This window comes from Eublepharis macularius, chromosome 4, assembly GCF_028583425.1.
Source record: "Eublepharis macularius isolate TG4126 chromosome 4, MPM_Emac_v1.0, whole genome shotgun sequence".
NCBI lineage: Eukaryota > Metazoa > Chordata > Lepidosauria > Squamata > Eublepharidae > Eublepharis > Eublepharis macularius.
In genome coordinates this window covers 61,312,087-61,332,320 of record NC_072793.1, presented here as the reverse complement: position 1 = coordinate 61,332,320, position 20,234 = coordinate 61,312,087, and the positions used below count along the sequence as shown (strand labels likewise).

Here is a 20,234-nt window from a genome sequence, read left to right as displayed (position 1 = left end):
TGGGAAGGGGGTGGTCTGTTAGCAATTGGCTAATCCCCCAGTGGTACACAAATGCAGTAGCCAGTCCCTGCAGTAGCCAGGTGCTGGGATGCAGGAGACTGGGCAGAAGGAAGGGCTCAGAGTGGTAAGCCTGCCCAGGGGAGTGGGCAGTTCCCTCAAAGACCAAATAACAACATAACAACAACATCTGATTTATAAACCACCTCTCAAGACAACTTAATGCCCACTCTGAGCCGTTTACAAAGTGTGTTGTTATTATCTTCACGACAATCACCCTGTGAGGTGGCTGGGGCTGAGAGAACTCCGAGAAGCTGTGGCTGACCCAAGGTCACCCAGCTGGCTTCAAACAGAGGAGTGAGGAATTTAGAGTTCAGCTGCTCTTAACCACTACACCAAACTGGCGGGTGCAAGAAAGATGGAGTGAAAGTCCCACTGAGGTTTAGAGGGACACTACTTGGGTGGCACATGCCAGAGGGAGATTTGGATTGTCACTGGTTACCCCTAGGCACCCTAGAGGGCAAGGAGGGACAGTTCTCACAGATCAGTAGGGTTGTTCTGCCACAGTCTCTATGCCCTATTGTTGACTCTCCAGGGTAATTGGTTGGTTGCTGTGTGAAACAAGGTGCTGGACTGGATAGACTGCTCTGATCCAGCAGAGCTCTTCTTATACCTTCTTACAAAATAATACTCCTTTCCCCAGCAGAAACTTTGCCCACATTGCAAGAATGTGCATCCTATATAGGGCAGGATCATAGCTTTAACTGGGATTTTGTGGTGTTCAGTCTATTTCCTCCCCCATTTTTCCCATTAATCTTTTGAAAGAAATGCACATTTTAACACCTCTCAAACGGCATCCAGATTCTCTTCAGCTTTGGCCTCAAAGGTTCACTTTTAAACATATGCACATCTCCTCTTTCCAGAAGGAAAACTTACTTGCCAGGTACTGGCAAGCATGCATGGTAGCTAGGGCTTCAAGCATTGCTTGCTGGAGCAGCCTCTCTGGCAATATCAAATTAATTGTACAACTTAACCTTGTAAATAAGGAACAGAATGTCAGACCAAATGCAATGAACAGGAAACCAGGACATTCTCATCCATTTGTGTGAAAGCAATTAGAATCTAGATTTCCTTCAGGGAACTGTGGTTCTGTGACAGAAGGTGAAACAGCCATCTCCAACCAAACATCTCAAAGAGAATCTGAGTAGAGACAGGCAGATCCAAGCAAGGAAGCTTATACCAACAACCCCACTGATCATTCCATCTACTCAGAAAAGCTAATGTAATGCACGGCAAAGAGCAAGAGTTGTTTGAGTTTCATCTCTACCATTAGCTCCTAAGTGGCAGGGCATGTTCTAAGTGTAAGTGACCAAAGCAGCCACTTATCACAACCCAATGAGGCACTGCCAAAGCAGTGCTGGGGCTCAGCATCTTCCCAGGCAGTAGGCAGGGCTTGCACTCCTGCTTGCCTCCTGGACCACTGCTGGCCCGGTCCAAGGTGAGCTCCTAGGAAGCCAACATGCCTGCTGGGGCTCAACTTGCTCCCAGCAGCCATATGGGGTTAGGATTGCCCCACAATGTTGCCAGCTGATTATGAATTGCTTTAACCATTAAAGAACACTATGTAAATACAATGATTAGGGAGCATGACTCTCAAAACATGCCCTGGAAACACTTGTTGGTCTTTAAGGTGCTACTGAACTCGAAACTTGCATGATTATTACTGCTATCCATAAAAGAGAGACAGAAAGAGTCAGATTTCTAGTCTACTAGCAGAAGTAGCACTTATAAGAAAGGAAGGTGTTAAAAGCATCATTCTGATAGTGGTGGATCAAATTTAATGTTTTTCTAGTGAGCTGGGAAGACGTTTAACTGTTTTAGTGGCCTTACGAGAGAAGTGCCAAGTTTCTGTTGGGAAAGTTCAGAGATTTCACTAAAATCTGACATCACTGGAAAGGCTAAGCTGACATCAAGCAGTACAGCCTGGGAGGAAAGTCGGTAACTATCCAACATACATTTATCCTTGGGAGTCTGGCACGGTCTCTAGTTTAACCTTCCACAAAATGAATTTCACAGCCAAAGTTAAAAGCTTCAGCTTCAGGCAGTTTTCTTTCCACACGGTTCTTTGTAGCCCTTCCTGTGAAAGACTAGTGGGAATAGGCTCTGGATCACCCTGGATATATAGTCTGGAATACTCAGTTTTGCTTATAAAAGCCATTTCCTGAAAGATTTGGCAGAACCTATGCATGGCTAGCCTGGAGGAGTTTCTTTCTTGGCTCTATTTCTTGGGGTCTCCTCCTCTGCATTACTTCTGCAGCCCTCCCCTCATTCTCAGAGAATTCCAGACGTACTTACACATTTGGAAAAGTGTGCCGTCTTTTTTTTAAACCTCATCTAATGGGTAGAGTGTATGCATTTATAGTCATAGCAGCAGCTTTTTTTATTCAACCAAACATGGAAAAAGTATTCATACCAATGGTGATACTGGTTATGAGTAGGTTAGTGGGAGAGCTGCACTGTCAATTTGCATGGTTTGCTGGTATCATGTAATTCGGAATATATATGTCAAGCTGGATAAGAAGAGGATATACTATGCAACTTGAACACATTGTCCTATGATGTATGCACAGATGAACAAGCAAATCAGTGCAAACATGAAACCAAACCACCACTTACTTACTTATTTATTTATTTAAAATTTCTATTCTGCCCTCCTAGCGAGCAGGCTCAGGGCAGATAACAACATATTAAAATATAATTTTAAAAAATGATTTTCACCATTCATGGTGTGCAAATCCACTCAGTATTTCTCAAAAAAAAATCTAGTTCTACCTGATATGTGAGGAGTATATATGACACAGTCAATTCTTATCAAAAAGCAAAGCCAAGAAATTCTATTAAAATGATAGCCCTGAATTAAAAAAAATTATAGCTTAGCATGACTCCTCCTCCTCCCATACTGAAGGTACCTTTGCAACCTATTTTTAAATAAGTAAGAATCTTTACACAGATCTAGTGGCCACTCACTTTCATTCTGGTTTTTGTGCCTCTCCCCAAGTGCTGGAGACAATTCAGAATCTCTTAGGAGGATGGAATACTGTTTAGGATTAGACTTCTGATTTAATAAATGCATGCAAACCTCAGAATTTCTCTTCCATAAAAGTCAATGTGCTTTATAGGGTGTAATTGTGCTTTGTACTGCACTTTAAAACATATACTCAGTGCCTGAATACTGAATTACAGCTGATTGGTATAGAGACTAATGGAATAGTTTGAGTCTTTCAATGAAAAGGGTCAAATGTCACTTGCTGCTTGTGCATGTGACATCTGTTTAGACACTTTCCCTACTTGATCAATGTACTATTAAATCACAACTTCCTGCATTATGAAGTGCTCTGTTAGGCCTGGGGAGGATGGGACTGTCAATCTGTTGTATAACTTCTGGAAGAGGCCAGGGATATTGACAATTACTAAGTTAGCTTACTAATATTTAGAAAGAGTTGCCAGCTATTTCTGTGAACCTTCTGTGAAAGTGGTAGGAGGAGAATTAGTTATGTATGAAAATCAAGTGAACTGCTACAAGTATGCATCCACTTCTCTCTTTAGGAGAAAAAAATTCTAGTCCCTAACATAAGAATGCAACCATACTCATGACTTTAAGGCATCATTTTGGCATAGTTAGAAATATTACAAGTAAGCAGAGGAGTTAGCCGTGTTAGTCTGTGGTAGCAAAATCAAAAAGAGTCCAGTAGCACCTTTAAGACTAACCAATTTTATTGTAGCATAAGCTTTCGAGAATCAAGTTCTCTTCGTCAGATGCATGGTACAGAAACTGGTCAAATATAGAAGAGGAGGGGGGAGAAGGGGAGGAGAGAGAAGATGCAGTTATGGGGGGGAGAGGGATGTAACCAAAACATTCCTTTGCTAGTAAATGTAAACATGTAAACGTAAAGTAAGGGATCTGCAAGGACTTGCGGTGGGATCTCATGTTCCCTCCTGCACCATGTCTTTCCCTTTTCTGCCCCACATAGTCTCTCTTCTTTTTCTGCTTCCTTCTGTCCTTCCCAGCCACCTTAGTCTGCCCTTCTGTTTTCATCCCCCCCTTAATTTAGTTTAAATGTGTCTTGCCTTAAGATTCAGGGGGGCTCCAGAGACTCTTGTTCCTCTTTATCCATGCTTTAACAGAGCTCTCAAGTTCACCTTCAGAGTTTGGGTACCTAAACAGCTAGCTCTGTGCTAAGAAAGACATTTTATTATTTACAGTTTCATGTAAGTACTATGTGTTTCATCTTCCCAGGATGTCAGAGTCTCTGGATATAAAGAAAAACACTGGGAGTAGGCAGCAAAACCCACAACTGAAGGAACAGACTAAGACTGTGCTGATTTGAGCTGTTTGTATAATTTACATGAGCAGTTTTCGTGATTCATGGAGACAAGTTCCTGACCATTTTAAAGAGTTCATTCTCATCACATGTCAGACGTATCTTACACAGTCATAAGAGTAAATCTTCTGCCCATATCTTCAAACTAATCATACGAGGTTAACCTGGATCCATTGACTACAAAACACTCCGTAAGCAACCAGAAACAGACCCTCAACTATCTGCAAGAAGTGGAATTTTTCAGTCTCACAACTTCTGTAAGTAAAAAAGCGCAAGAGTCCAGTAGCACATAAAAGAGTATAAGCTTTCGTGACTCTGTTCTGAAGAAGTGAGTTGTGACTCACAAAAGCTCATACCCTACCACAAATGTTGTTAGTCTTATAGGTGCTACAGGACTCTTGTTCTTTTCTACTGCTACAGACAGACAAACACAGCTACCCATCTTGATCTAACTTCAGTAAGATCAGGTTGAAACTTTGATAGCTTGAACCCTGCTCCTAGTACACAACATGAGCTCCAACTTGGACAGACTAGAAAAGACACATGGCCCTTGCCACTTCGTTTTCCACTGATGGCTCAACATTGCTACTGTTCCATTGTCTTTAATTCACATTTGAAAATAAGTATAATGGGAAATGATTTCCACTGCAGACATAGTTTTCTGCTAGATTTAAATGACTGTTTTGAAGGGAGCTCTGATCCTCGAAAGCTCATACCTTTCGAAATCTAGTTAGTCTTTAAGATACTACTGGACCCGAATCTTGTTTTAAAAATAAAGACCGAAGTTTATTCTTATGGTTAAAAGAAACAGGTCCTCCTGCAAAACAAAACTCCGATTAAAAAACAGAGGGGGAAAAGGAAGAGACATCATTGGGCTGGATGCTCCCCCCTACACACCTCTAAACATCAACAGAGGAGACCATTTGCCCCAGCTAGAAAAATACCCTGGGCATTGAACTGAGAACGTATCTTTGATTCCTGTCAAAGGCCCTCAAATCTGAATGTGTTAGAGGTTTGTGAAGAATGCTAAAGGCAGCTGGAAGGATAGGATTCATGGAAACATTTTTTAGACATCAGAAACCACAATGTATAATGTTACCAATGAGGGCTTCTCAGAAGGCAACGTATTTGAAAGAGAAAGCAGGAGCCATATCCTGACGCTAGTAATGAAACGCCAATGTTAGCCTGCCAACACGAGAGAGTCGCAGGAAATGCAAACCATCAGACTGATTGAAAAAGGTGGAACACAGACAGGCTCATTTCTATTAGCAGCTCACAACCTGCAAACTCAATCCGGTTCCTTGAAAGGTGTCATCCAAGTCCCCAGCAATCAAGCTGTGTCACAAAGAGAGAAAGTCAGTACCAAAAAGAAAAAGAAAAAAGAGGATTCTGTCATACATCCATCTCCCCCCCCCCTCTCTTGAATTTCCATACCAGTCTTGAGGACAAAGAAAGGCACAGAATAGAGCTCCTCCTCCTACACATTTCTGTCTCACACTTTTGTCTGCTGCCTGCTATCAAATCTCTTATATAAAATTATAAACCTATACCTCAATCGCCACAACAGAACAGATGTTCTGAGAAACTGAACAGGACTATACAGGATATGTGCATGTCTATGCTAATACAGTCTAGACTGCCCAATGGATTATGGGCTGAAGCTGTGAACACAGCTGTCTACCTACACAACAGAGTACCTTCAAAGGTGACGGGCATCACTCCATTTGAAGCTTGGTTTGGCTATAAGCCCGCTCTGAAGCACATCAAAGCCTTTGGTTCAAAAGCCTATGCCCACATACCAAAGAAGAGGAAAGCTTGATCCTCAAACTGAAATTGGATTTAACCACAGTACTCAAAACTGTAAGTTTAGACTGATTTATAATTAAGGGATATCCTGTTGGTGGAAAAGGATACAGAATTTTAGTCCTCAAGAACACAGAGGCTGAATCCACACTTCTTATGTTTTCCCGCCATTTTCCCACTTGTTCAGCGCAATTCTCAGTGCTATTCACACTCCCTCAACTCAATCCCGCAAGTCTTACGCGTTTCCTTCGCTGTGGTTTCAACTCTTGTTTTCGGTTCTTTTCCGCAATTTTCACGGTGGATGTGAATGCTTAGAAGCGGTTTTCAAATGTCCGCCCCCTCTAACCACCCCCACTTCAGTTCCGCTGTACAAAAAAGGAAAACCATACTGAATGCAAGGGAACACTTATCGGCACCACAAACGCCTAGGACTCCATGGCAGCTTCGACGTCTTTTTGGGGGGGGGGGTTGGAACTAAGGGAATATCGAAATATCAGAAAAATGATGTTTTAACTTGGGTAAATCCTGATTCTTAGAAGCCACTTCCCCCAACAAAGCGATCTTTCTTAAGTGCTTCCTTTTTAGATCATTTTTAAATTGCCTGCCAGAGATAGGAACCAATGAACACAAAGAAAAATTGGCATGTGAAATTTCTATTTGCTGATGTTTCAAAACATAGCAATTTCAATATAGCGGAAATCTTTTTAAAAAAACAAAAAAAAGGAGGTTGGTGCAGGCTGGCTAAGCCCCGCCCACTATGGCGTGATTTCCTCCAAACATGTGAACACCAGGTTGCGCAAAGCATACGCAATTTGGCCATGGATGTGAACGGTGGATTGAAAATTGCGGGATAGGAACCAACGCAATCTTTGCATTTGAAAAACGGAAAATAGGATTCAGCCAGAGTCAGGGAACACAATGTGGTATATGTGGATGAGAATCATTTGCCACATGCTTCTAACACAGCTGGATCCACAGTGACAACTGATCCAAAAGATGCAGAGACTGCTCCTGAAGAATTGGTCCTTTGGTCACCTGCAGAGACATCCGGGGAACTGGCAAGAACACCTTCTCAAGAGACTACCCAAACCGAAGGCGAAGCAGGGACTGGAGCAGAGGAGACAGAACGCACAATCACTGTGAGATGATCAGAAAGAAGCAATAAAGGAAACCCACCAAAGAAATATGAATTTTGTGAAACTGTGCAGCATATAAAAGAACCCAAGAATGGAAAAGAAATATCTAAACTGCCTGCAGAAGAAAAAGAGAAATGGATTGAAGCAATGGAAGAAGAATTGCAATCCATAAATGTAAAACAAGTATGGACTCTTACAAAGTTACCTCCAGAAAGAAAACCTGTTGGATGTAAATGGGTGTTCAAAATCAAATATCATGCTGATGGGACTGTGGAGAATACAAGGTGTGTCTAGTAGACAAAGAATTCTCTATATGGAGCAAAACATTAACCCCATAATGACTGAATGTCAGACCTTGCAGCCTATATTCCAAAATCTGAATGATATGTATTATTTAGACTAATTTCAGTCTGGCTTTTGGCCTGGGACAATCTTGATCACTCTGTTGGTGCCTTAGATGGACACAACAGTGTGTGTTGATTCTCCTGGATCTCTCTGGGGCTTTTTATTCCTTTTGATCATGATTGCTATCTAGGCTCAGAGACAAATATTAAGAGAGAATGCACTATTATGGAGGGAGTCAGATTCACTCTGAAAGATTTGTAGCTAGGGAGGTGCTCTTGGACAGAGCACGCCATCTAGTTGCTGAGGTGCTACCTGTGATTAGAGCAGCCTTTTGCCAGTTTCAGTTTATTTGCAAGCTGCACCCTGTCTTGTAGAATGATGAGCTAGTCATCACGTTACATGTTCTAGACTACTGCAATGTGTTCTATGTAGGTCTTCCATGGAAACTGTATAAAAGATTTAAAATACAGTAGCACAGGTATGGATTGGAACAGACTGCTAGGATCCCATCACTCCAGTATTAAAAGACTTTTACTGGTGGTTAGTTACTGGTATGCTGGCATTTTTTTAGTTTGGTTCTGGTTAAGAAAGTTGGGGCATAATGGACTGAGTAAATATGTTTTTCTTTTTCCATCTGCTTTCAGCTTGAAAAGGAGAAGGGGCAAGAGAACTTTTCTTTATGTCTTCTTCTGTTTGGTCAGGAAGTTGCTCAGGAAGGGAGGAGTTGCTCAGGAAGGGAGGAGAATCGAGGAGGAGATGTTTTCCCATCATGCATCCCTTTGCCAAACCCCTCCTCCCTTCCCCCATTCGCCACACACTTAGGAAAGCTCTTTGTGTGCTCCTTTCTTTCCTAAGACTGCTAAGAAGCAGTCTTGTAAGGGCTGACTATCAAACTTATTTGAACTAAGCAGCCAATTCTGTAGCTGTATACTTTCAGTTTTCAAATTGTTTGACCTCTAAAAAAGGCTTTCTTGTGTAAAACCATCTAACAAAATGAGAAAGGTTTTAATAGTTTAGCTTATGGGAGAAAAGGGAAGATGTTAGCAAGCAGAACACACCAGTCAGGGCAACATTTCTGGAAGTGAACCTTCCTCTGCCTTCCAAAACCAGGTTGGGATGCTTCAGCAACTGAGTGAAGCCAAACTGTAATTCTTGTTGTTCCAAGTTTTAGACATTGCTAGTTCAGCTTGCTTCTCTGCTCCTCCCATCCCACTCTTTTGGCACAAAAAGTTGCATACCAAACTCTTTTTCTTTACATTTTTGCCAAAACTTAGTTTTGTTTTGCTGATACCACAACCCAGGGAAGAAATGGAATCAAAATGCATCCCCTAAAAGTAACCATAATAGTAAACATTTACTAAAGTTTGGCCACGGCACTATCATCTTTTAGTTCCAGATGTAAAGGGCATCCCTCTTTTCAGGCAAATACTAGTGTTTAGCTTTTAAAAAAATGAAACTAAGTACATTAAAATATTATTGCCCTTCTTATTTTCAGCAAAAACTACCTTTACTTAAACATCATACTCACAAATGCATGTCTGATTATAAAACTAGCCTGAAGAACAGAAAGTTAGCAAACTGCAGAAATTCAAACATTAAGTTGTATCTTGTCTAAATGGACCAGAGTTAAGCCTTAGTTACTAACTCTGAAAACACGTAATCCAAAGAATCAATTTCTACAGCTTGATCAAGCTTGCTTTCTTAAGCAAATTAGGCCTATATAGAACATGCAGATGTATTATAAAGTTTAGGAAACATCATGCAGTACTGTAAACCAGAAAAGTAGGAAACAGCCAGAGGCTCAGATAACAAAATCAAAATGGCATCAAAAAGAGTATTTTAATTATTGCAATGCACACATCCAAATATTTCATGAGTTTGAAAACGGGGGGTTAGATTCCAGAGGATTTTCACAGATGATGTGGAGAAGTGATTTTCTTCAATTTCTCCCTCCCACTATAGACCTCTGATTCCTACTCCTTGCTGTTCGGGGGATCTCTTTCCCCCCACTAAGCAGTATTTATGGAATGAGGTGGTAGTAGTAGTAGTTTATTTTCCACAGTCAATGACCAACAATTTATAAAAACACCAATAAAAGGTACCACAGAAGAAAATAAAACATCAATAAAACCATTCACAATACCTGGGTAAAATCATTCATGATACAATAGTATAAACTTTAAAATTCTCAGTGGTACAATAAAATCATTCACTTAGACACTAAGGATTTCCTCATCCTTGAAGCAATCCAACCAAATCTGGCCACCTGAAATGTGATCTTAGGATGTTTATCTGAAAAGAAACCCCTCAGAGTGCATATCCTTTGGCTACGGGTAACGGGCAAAGTTGAAAAAAGAGGAAGAGATTTGCGAAGATTGTTATACACCTTGCAATCAAATATAATGCGTTCTAATGATTCTATCCCTTCCTCACAGCAGGGACAAATCCTTTCCTCATAAGGGATTTTTTTAAACTTCCCTTAGAGGACAGCCGAGGGAAAACCATCCAGTCGCATTAGTGTGAAAATTCATCTGTACTCCTGATTTGATAGGTTGAGGAGATAAGGCATAGGTGTTACCCTATTGGGGGGCTCCAAAAGATCTCGCCATTTCTCTATTCTGATTATATCATGTTGCCTTGCAATATCTAATATCCTCTGTTTAACTATATCTTTAGCTTTTTCGTAACCCATAGAGCACAGGTATTGTTTAGAAAGACCGTAAGAAAGTAACTTCTTATCCAGCGCCCTGAGCCATGGGGGAGCAAAGGGATCCAATATTATTAGACTTGTGAGCCCTTTGGGACAGAAAACTAATTTTAGCCAGTGCAGGGTTACTGCAATCCACAACCTTGCCTCTACTGTAATCATGCCAGTTTCAATTCTGATAAGTGCGTTTGGGACACCATGGGGCACTTGTAAGATTGTTCTCAGGAATTTAGACTGAACTGTGTCCAGCTTCTTTAAATTTGAGGTGACATTTATTGGAGCTCCATAGGTAAGCTGAGAGAGGGATTTAGCCTTGAATAGTCTGAAGGCCGCAGTCAGACATTTACCTCCTTTATACCAATAGAATTTTTGAATTGCCCCTGAGCTTCTTTTGGCATCTAAGATGACAGAATTTATATTAGCCGTTTTTTGGCTATTAGCCTGGAAAAAAACACCTAAGTACTTGAAATATGAAACTTGTTCGATAGGAATGGAATTTAAAGACCAGTGATAAATTTTTGGGGTTTTGTTTTTTTGCAAAGGCCATAACTTTTGTTTTGGAATAGTTGACCTCTAAGTTGTTTTGTTGACAGTACTTGGCAAAAGAGCCCATAGCTCTCCTAAGACCAATTGGAGTCCTTGAGAGCAGAACAGCATCGTCAGCATAAAGAAGCACCCCTATGTGTTTGTCGCCTAACCTAGGGGGGTGGAACTCAGGTCTATTTATGTGTGTAACCAAATCATTGATGTAAAAATTGAAAAGGAGGGGAGCAAGAAGGCATCCTTGTTTGACCCCCCCTGTTGGTTCTGATGGAGTCTGTAAGGTGACCTTGGGAGGTGCACTTGACCCTTATGGATGTATGATTGTACAGAGCCTGAATTAGAAACAGTAAACGTTTGTCAATGCTTGTGGACCTTAGTTTATCCCATAATATAGCTCTTGAAACTGAATCAAAAGCTGATTTCAGGTCCAGAAAGGCAGCAAAGAGTGACACACTTGAGTTGGAAGAGTATTTTGCAATCAGATGGTCTAGCAACATACACTGATCTAAGGTGGAGTGACCCTCCCTGAAACCAGCCTGTTCTTCTGCTAAATAAGATTCGTCTTCCAGCCATTCTCTAAATTTCCATAAAAGATGTCTTGCATAGAGTTTGCTAACTATACTAAGCAAACTGATTGGCCTATAGTTATTTGGATCATCTTTGTTACCTTTTTTGTACAAAGGGATTGTGACAGGTATTCTGGGCTGCATCAGGAGGCACTGAAATGCTGCTCAGGGAATGGAAATCTCTTCCATCCACAGAAATCTCCAGAAGATTCAAGGCTAAAGTTCCACCCTAATTTTGTCAAGAAGGGAGAACACCTAGACTATCAATAAAAATAACACACACACACACACACACACCCCTCCATACTCAGTCCTCCCCTTGTTCTCCAGCCCAATCTTGCCTTTATTTTTGGACTAGTTTTATCTTCATTTGAATTCTGCGCTCTCCATTCAAGTTACCATTTCCCTCCAAAGAGGCTTAACAGCCTGATAGCTGCTCTTGTTAAGGAGCCAATTAATATACTTACCTACTCTCTCTCTCTCTTTAAACCTATTTATACCAGTAAAAACATTGTAAATGTAACGTAATATAAATGTCACCCTCGCATTACTATCAATGTTGAATAGGCCCAATGGGTTGTTGTATCTTACCACTTACTTAGCTACAGGTGGCACATTCAATGGGCACAAGCCACTTATGTCTGTAGAATACACATAGCACCAAAGGAACACAAAACTGTTAGCTGAGCTAAGTAGTTAGATACAGCCCATTATACTAATTCTGCAAAATCAAACACCATCACCCTTTTCATCTCATACCTATCGCTGCTAGAGGGTTCAATGAACTCAGCAAAGACAAATGAAAGAAACTGAATAAAAGGAAGACAGATTATTTTATAGGAAAGCTGGGGGGAGGCTTAAAAATCATGACAGGCAAGCAAATCTTTAAATCAGTTCTAGGCTATTCAATAAAAGAGCATCCTATTTTCATTTGGATCTTAGTCCATAACAACTCTTGCCCAGATGAGCCAGGAGATCAGCTGAGTAGAAATTCTGCCTTTCATTGTTGCTCAAGTATATTAGATTTTAGAAACTATGACTCTGGCATAAACACTGTTGCATGTTCTGAGTTATTCTTCAAAGACTATTATAGAAGCAGGTGACAGGCACACACAGGCTTGATAATGGACCATTACACAGCAGAATTTGAGTCCAGTGACACCTTAGAGACCAACAAGTTTTTCAGTATATGAACTTTTGAAAGTCAGAGCCTCCGATAGGTTGCACACACACTTGATTCATCTACCATTTTTAAAGTCCCCAAACACATACTAATTAACCCTGCCCTTTCTTCTCAGCCTACTGAAATTCTTAGTTAAACTTCTCTTTTATTATGGGGGGAAAAAGAATATATGAGCCCCCTTCAAACATTCCATTTGACAACTCTGCTGATCACCTTACATACCTGGTAGGAAGGGAATGATCCTTTGTTTAGGGTCCTTCTGTCCTCCTTCCATTGGGAATTTGTCCAACATTTGCATCTAAAAAAACCATAACACACCATATTTTAAAAAGAGTCACTGAAACCAACTTAAAGCACGCAAAAATTACCACAAACAGTGGCAAATACAACCTAATCTTAACTTCTAGAAATTTAAGAGAATGACAACAGATCAACTTGAGGAAGTTTTATACCACCAATCAACTCTCATTTCAGACCCTGCTATCCCACATCATCTTATGTGCTAATAGCCAAGTGGCCCTGATCTGTGGATACTTAAATCTGGAAATTGGAGCCATGAACAGACAAGACAGATCTTCCTACTGACCTGAAAAATGCCCCAACTTTGCAGAAAAATATGAAATAAAAAAAACCTTAATGATAAATTTTAAAAGAAGCTCCTGTAGCTTTAACCAGATGCCCTCAATGGCTGTTGCTCAGCAGCCATAATAGTTTAGCCAGTATTCCATGCTTAGCTTTTGTCAGTAAAAGGCAAGAGCCCTTTCAGGGCTGCTTGGGAGGATTCAAAGGCGCCAGGACCACCAGCAACCACAGTCCACTTGATACCGCATGACTTGCATGACTCACCAAGGCCCGGCTGCTTGCTACTGTTCAACAGCAGCTCCCTCAAAAACAATATAGTAGAGTGGTTAGAGTGTCAGAGTAGGATCTGGGAGACCCTGGTTTGAATCACCACTCTGTTGTGGAAGTTTACTGGGTGATTTTGATCCAGTCACATACTCCCAGCCTAACCTACCTCTCAGAGTTGTTGTGAGGATACTATTGAGGTAATGAGAATGATATAAACTGCTTTTGGTCCCCATTCTGGAGAAAGACTGTACATAAATGAAATAAATTAAGAAATATAGATGATAATGGGGGGACAGTTAAGAGGTGTTTTTAGTGGGTTTGATGAGCAGAAGGACAAAGAGAAAGGTGAGCGTATGAAGGCTGCCAGAAGGATGGTAAGAGGAAATATTGTGGGGAAAAGCAAGTACCTCCAGCAAAGTCCCTGCAGGTTCTTCACCATGCAAGTGAGCTCAGCTCAGGTGGAACCATGCAACTGGGCCATAGGAGAGAGGCTGCTGGGAGGAGGGGAAGGGAGAAAGCTGAAGTCAAGGGGACAGACAGGAGGTGGGTCGGAAAGAGGGAAGGAAGCAGAAAAAGGGGAGAGGCTATGAGGGGATGGGAAGGGAATGAGGACATGGTGGGAGAAGGGAAAATGCGATGGCCTCCGCAACTCCTTGTGGATCCCCCACCTTCATATGCTAATAGCCAAGTGCCCCCCATAGATCCTTAAATCCACCAATTGAGGCCACTTGGCAACAAAGCTGATATTTCTGCAATCCTGGGGCACCACCCAGGGTTGCAAAAAATTTTCAAACACCAATAAAAACATATGGGGGGGGGGGAGTTGAATTCCCCCCAAAAGTAACTCACATTGACTCTGTACATGCACACACCACAAGAAGAGCAAACAGCCTCGCACAAACTGTGTGGCGGCACAGTACGCAAATGACCTGTTTATAGTTAAAAACAGCCGGCTTAGAAGTGGTTTGCCATGCTCCCAGAGTAACTAAGCAGCTTCTGGGTACAGGAACGGGCATCTTGCCTCTCCCCGCCCAGTCACTGCACCTGCCAGCCGCCCAACACCCACACACCATTGCTGTGAGCTCCCAATGATCATAAACAGTAAGGGTGTTTCAAAGGAAGGAAAGAACAGGGAACTGCTGGCCCCCTCTTCCGTGGACAACTGCACAGCCCTGCACACAAATCTGGTGGGGCACTCCAAAAGAACCAGCTGGACTGTAGGTCACACGCAGCCACCACCAGAGTAGCAACACCGGTCCAAACTGGATGCTGCTTTAAAGGCCACCAACCAAGCAATTTTTAGGGCCAGGAAATGTATCTCACTTCTCCTGGTCCTGGCTGCCACAGCTGTGAACCAGTGCAAGCCTGCACACCATGCCTCTAAGTTCCCAAATATAAGGAACAGTGGTAAGAGGTCAACGGTAAGGCATCTGCATGACATACAGAATTGGCATGGAAGGGTTTTGCAAAGGGGGGAAGGAGATGTACGGGGAAGGGTGTTGGAAGGAGATGAAGGGGGAGACTAACACACAAGGCTATTTGGGAGGGGAGGAAAGAAGATGAGGTATTTGGGAAAGGGGATGATGAAGAACAGTCAAAGGTGTTTGGAAGAGGGGAATCTCCCACACAGTTTTGTGGACATCAACTTGTTCTCTCATATTTACTTGGCAGGAGCCAATCTAACAGAAGCCAACAGACACATCAAATTCTCAGGTTCCACATACTACTGCTGAATTATCAGCTATTACTATATGTATTTTACAAGAAGAGGGCCAGCAAGAACTTGCCGAGGACACCTCATTTTCCCCTCCTCTGCTATTTCCTCTCTCCCTTTCTTGAAAGCCCTCATAGTTCTTCCCTTTTTCCTGTTTCTTGTGGGACCTCAGGATGTAAATGCCAAGAGGCCAAGCAGCATTCCCCCCACCCCACACTACCTTGTGGAGCTGGTTGGTCAAGTAAAAGTGGAACCACCAAAGCACAGAGTCCCCTGCTTCCAGCCCAGCCTGCCTCTCCAGAAGGACATCATAATGGAGAAGGGCTGTGGCTCAGTGGTAAGAGGTCAATGGTAAGGCACCTGCATGGCAAACAGAAGGTCCCAGGCTCAATCCCCAGCATCTCCAATGAAAAGGAACAGGCACCTGGCCCATCATGCACACAGGGAGGAGGAGGAGGCACAAACTCAACAAGAACAGGTTCATGCTTCCATCTCTTCTGTTAGAAGCAGAGCATTAGACTGAGTGTAAATAAAGGGCTACAGAGTAAATATAAGGTGGAGGTGGGGTCCAATCCCAAAATACTAGATCATTGTTGCTCGTACAACACAAAAATCATTGCACGTAGGGTGAACCAGTTAAATTCCTATATGGAATACCCCCTCCCCCAACAAATTATTTCCATGGTTGTTGTGGGTTTTCCGGGCTGTATTGCCATGGTCTTGGCATTGTAGTTCCTGACGTTTCGCCAGCAGCTGTGGCTGGCATCTTCAGAGGTGTAGCACCAAAAGACAGAGATCTCTCAGTGTCACAGTGTGGAAAAGATGTTGGCAGGTCATTTGTATCTACTCAGGAGGGGTGGGGTTGAGCTGAGTCATCCTGTAAGAGTTTCCCAGGGTGTGGAATGCTAATGGAGGGAGGCTTCACTGTATCCTGAGGAGGTTCTTTTGCATATGGATTGGTGCTTGATGTGCTAATCTTCTCTGCAGGGCTATTGTCGAGTATAGAGTGTTTTGTTAGCCTGGTGTTTTTCAGAACTGGAAACCATGCTCTGTTCATTCTTAAGGTTTCTTCTTTCCTGTTGAAGTTTTGCTGGACAACTGGACAACACTTCCAACTACTTTGTCAGACTGCACAGGGAAGCCATTAAAATTCACAAGCATAAGCAAAACTTCAACAGGAAAGAAGAAACCTTAAGAATGAACAGAGCATGGTTTCCAGTTCTGAAAAACACCAGGCTAACAAAACACTCTATACTCGACAATAGCCCTGCAGAGAAGATTAGCACACCAAGCACCAATCCATATGCAAAAGAACCTCCTCAGGATACAGTGAAGCCTCCCGCCATTAGCATTCCACACCCTGGGAAACTCTTACAGGATGACTCAGCTCAACCCCACCCCTCCTGAGTAGATACAAATGACCTGCCAACATCTTTTCCACACTGTGACACTGAGAGATCTCTGTCTTTTGGTGCTACACCTCTGAAGATGCCAGCCACAGCTGCTGGCGAAACGTCAGGAACTACAATGCCAAGACCACGGCAATACAGCCCGGAAAACCCACAACAACCATCGTTCTCCGGCCGTGAAAGCCTTCGACAATACAAATTATTTCCACTTCAGATGATTTTATACCTGTCAATTTCCCCTCTGCTTCTTTTACCCAAAGAAATGTCCTAATCCTTATCCACATCAATGATGCAAACAGATTTCCATCTGCATTACCACCACCTTGGAGGCAAGGTTAGTGGATGTTGGGAATAGCTCCCAGAGGAGAACATGGCATGTTTGTCTGAAAAGATGTAGCCGTCCAGTTAACAGCTAGCCAGACACTCAGCAGTTTTCCAACAAAAAGTCAATCTCCTCCATGGTTCTGTGGTAGCATTGGCCCTCCAGTGCAGGCTGGGAGTGAACAATGCGAGGATATTTGTGTTCCTATACGAATGTCTCATGGGCCTAGGCTGTGGCCTCCATTCTGACAGGGGAGGGAAAATACTGTACTTTTCCCTCTCACCCTCAAAACAGTGGTTCAGTATGGTGTGCTGCTACTGCATATAACCTATTTGTAATCCACTAAGTTCAGTGTTCCTGGCTTATTTTTAAAAAATTGTGTGTGAAAACACTGTAAATTAATGTTCTCAAAATACTCACCAAAACATCAGTCTTATGAAGCAATTAATCAGAAACTGAATGTCCCATTAACATATACAGTAATTGATTTACTAAATATAAGTGCTGTCTAGTTTCTAATGGGCTCCCTCTAGGAAAACATTCATAATAAATGCACAAAAGGTCTGCTTGCTTTTCTAATAAAATTCACCACCTAGTCAATGCTAAAAAATACCAAACCTAGTTTTCTCAAGAGGTATACTCCCATAATTACTTATGGAAACAGAAGTACTGCTTGCACCCTTCCCAAACAGTTAATAACAGAAGAAAGGAATTATTAACAGAATTAATAATTCAAGAAAGGACCAAAGGAGAATGACAGTTTGTTCATGAGCAGGTCACAGCAGAAAGATCTTTGCTAATCTGAACACACTAACATCAGGCCAGTGCAGTTCTGATAGAGTTACCGGACTTGTAGAAAATCCCTTTTACTCTTTTTCCTGTAAAATTAAAGACTTATGCAGCAATGTTGCCATGTGTCCAAATTAAAACCTTATTGGGTCATCATTTTATGTACAAAGGATATGAATGACTTTCTTCCTGTTTGGGAAGGCCATTAAAATTTGTGGCCGATAGCAGACAAGAGATGCAGTGTCAGTCATCGGTATGGTTCTCATTTGCCTAGGGCAAAAATGTTCCATTAGCATGACTCAAGCAGAGGGAGTGTCTACATTTTGGGGACAGGAAAGCGGACTGCACATACACTCAGTTCATGATCATACCATCATTGAGGTTTCCTGTAAGGAAAAAAAATAATTCCCCACTAACCATACAGGAAGTTCTTCCCTCTTCAGTGAAGAGTCTTTCTTACAAATTAATATGGATAGCAGACACTGAAAGCAGAGAGAATGGAGCAAACTTCTAAACTTTCTAAACCAATGATGATTTTTGCCACTCATTTCATGGGAACAAGTTGACAAACTTACTTCCACCATTTTGAATCAGTGGCTCTCAGGACTTTGAATGGGGGAGCAGACTTGAAAGCAAATTAAATTAAGGACTATTTACTTACAAGTACCATTGCACATCACAGACACAGGAGACTGAAATGGCAAGCAAGACCATCCATTAAAACATGAGAAAGTATACATAAATGAACCTTTTCATTCTGTATAGACCATCGTTTTGTGGTCTAAAATCATAGAAAATTTTGATCTCTCAGCATTACTAAAATGAAGTTTCTAATTTGGCCTCACTCCCCTTTTCTTTTCAGGAAGCCAAAAGTTTGTAGCTTTAATTTGAAACATGTTCATCAGATCAGCAATGGTTGAGGGACAAAAGCAGACTCTTATGCTGCCAAATGTGCATTTTTATTTTATTTCTACATAATTCCAAATCCTCTTTCTTTCCATTTTCAGAGCTAGCAAATTATATCATCAAGGACAACCAAACAATCTGTGACCAAAGGCTGGAACCTGCAGACATTCACCCTGTATCTGTATAACATAAAACACCTGTGGCAGCTAAAACCAATTGAATGATTGTTTTGTTTGGAATGCATTTTTAGCTATTCTTCAGCCACAGGCTTATATTTTAAACTGCTGAACTGGGAGATGGCGGCTTTTCTCCCAAGAGGCGTGATGCTCACTGCCGTAAAAACGAAGAATTTGACTCTGCTTGATTTACTCTCTGCGTTCTTCAAACAAGTAAGAGCCACCAAGTGATGATCTTCTAAATGCAATATTTTTATACTTTTGGATAACATAACATTAGCCCAAGAGATGCCTCAAAACTCAAAATATATGGATACACCATGTACTCCAAGAACAAAATGACAACACTGTGGTGGACGAATATCATTCCAGTATTTTATGAAAGTTGATTCCCATCAACCACCAGATTACCTCAAAACACTATCTGGGCACATTTGGACAATTTGAAAACATTTCTTCAGAATTTTCTGTACTCTAGGCAACAAGCATGGAGTATAAATTTGCTGTGACACTACAACTGAGGTCTGACTAATGTGGAGGAAGATAGAACTGCTATATCCTGCATTTATATAATGAAAATTCTGATAACATTAGCTGACAAAAGCTCTCATGAATTAGTGCAGCTATGCAGATTTTAAGGAGAAAATAGTTTTCAGTTTAAAGAATATCTTTTTCTTGCAATTTCCTCTCAACAGCTCTCACCCACCATGAGTGATAAATATCTAAGAGAATGAGGTTGATCTAGGGTTAAGGAATTTCTATACTCCTTTCTAATGCTCAAGGAGTTTTACAAACAACAACAACCAAACAACTACACTCTTACTAAAAATCAACAGTCATAAACTCATTTATTAAAGACACCATATAAACCCCACAACAAACCACAAAATCAGCCCAGCAGTTTGTAAGGTATACAAGAGAACCATTTCTGCTAAGGTCCAGCTATAATACAATTTTGTTACTACTGTATATTTCTTTCAGCAGGCTGTCTGTGGAGCTAAGTTCAAAGATAAAAGACAGACCTTCCCACTGGTCAGAACACCCACCACAGGGAATGTGCCAGACACATTAATCAGTGATCAACATTTAAGAACCCCAGAGCCAGGCTTAGTAAGTAGAAGTGGAATCACAGGAAATCCTTTGTACAACAAACCAGTTTCCCTTCAGAGAATAAAAAACAGCAATTCAGGGTAAAAATATGATAAGGAGGGCCACAAGCACAGTTCCCCTTTAACCTTTCCTGAAATGTGTTGCTCAGGCTCCAATCCACAGAGATGGAATAAGCTTGCACATTCTCTCTCTCTCTCTCTCTCTCTCTCTCTCTCTCTCTCTCTCTCTCTCTCTCTCTCTCACACACACACACACACACACACACACACACACACTCATCTAATTTGCAAATCCATT

General features: G+C 41.6%; 1 protein-coding gene across 2 annotated transcripts in view; it reads right to left on the bottom strand.

Annotated features, from left to right (window-relative positions):
* SH3PXD2B (SH3 and PX domains 2B) overlaps positions 1-20,234 on the bottom strand; it is a 167,900-nt gene that overhangs the window by 93,957 nt on the left and 53,709 nt on the right. For both annotated transcript variants that reach the window (XM_054978238.1, XM_054978239.1), the window contains one exon: positions 12,885-12,960. In XM_054978238.1, coding sequence (XP_054834213.1) covers positions 12,885-12,960 — 76 coding nt within the window. The remainder of the gene's footprint in view (positions 1-12,884; positions 12,961-20,234) is intronic.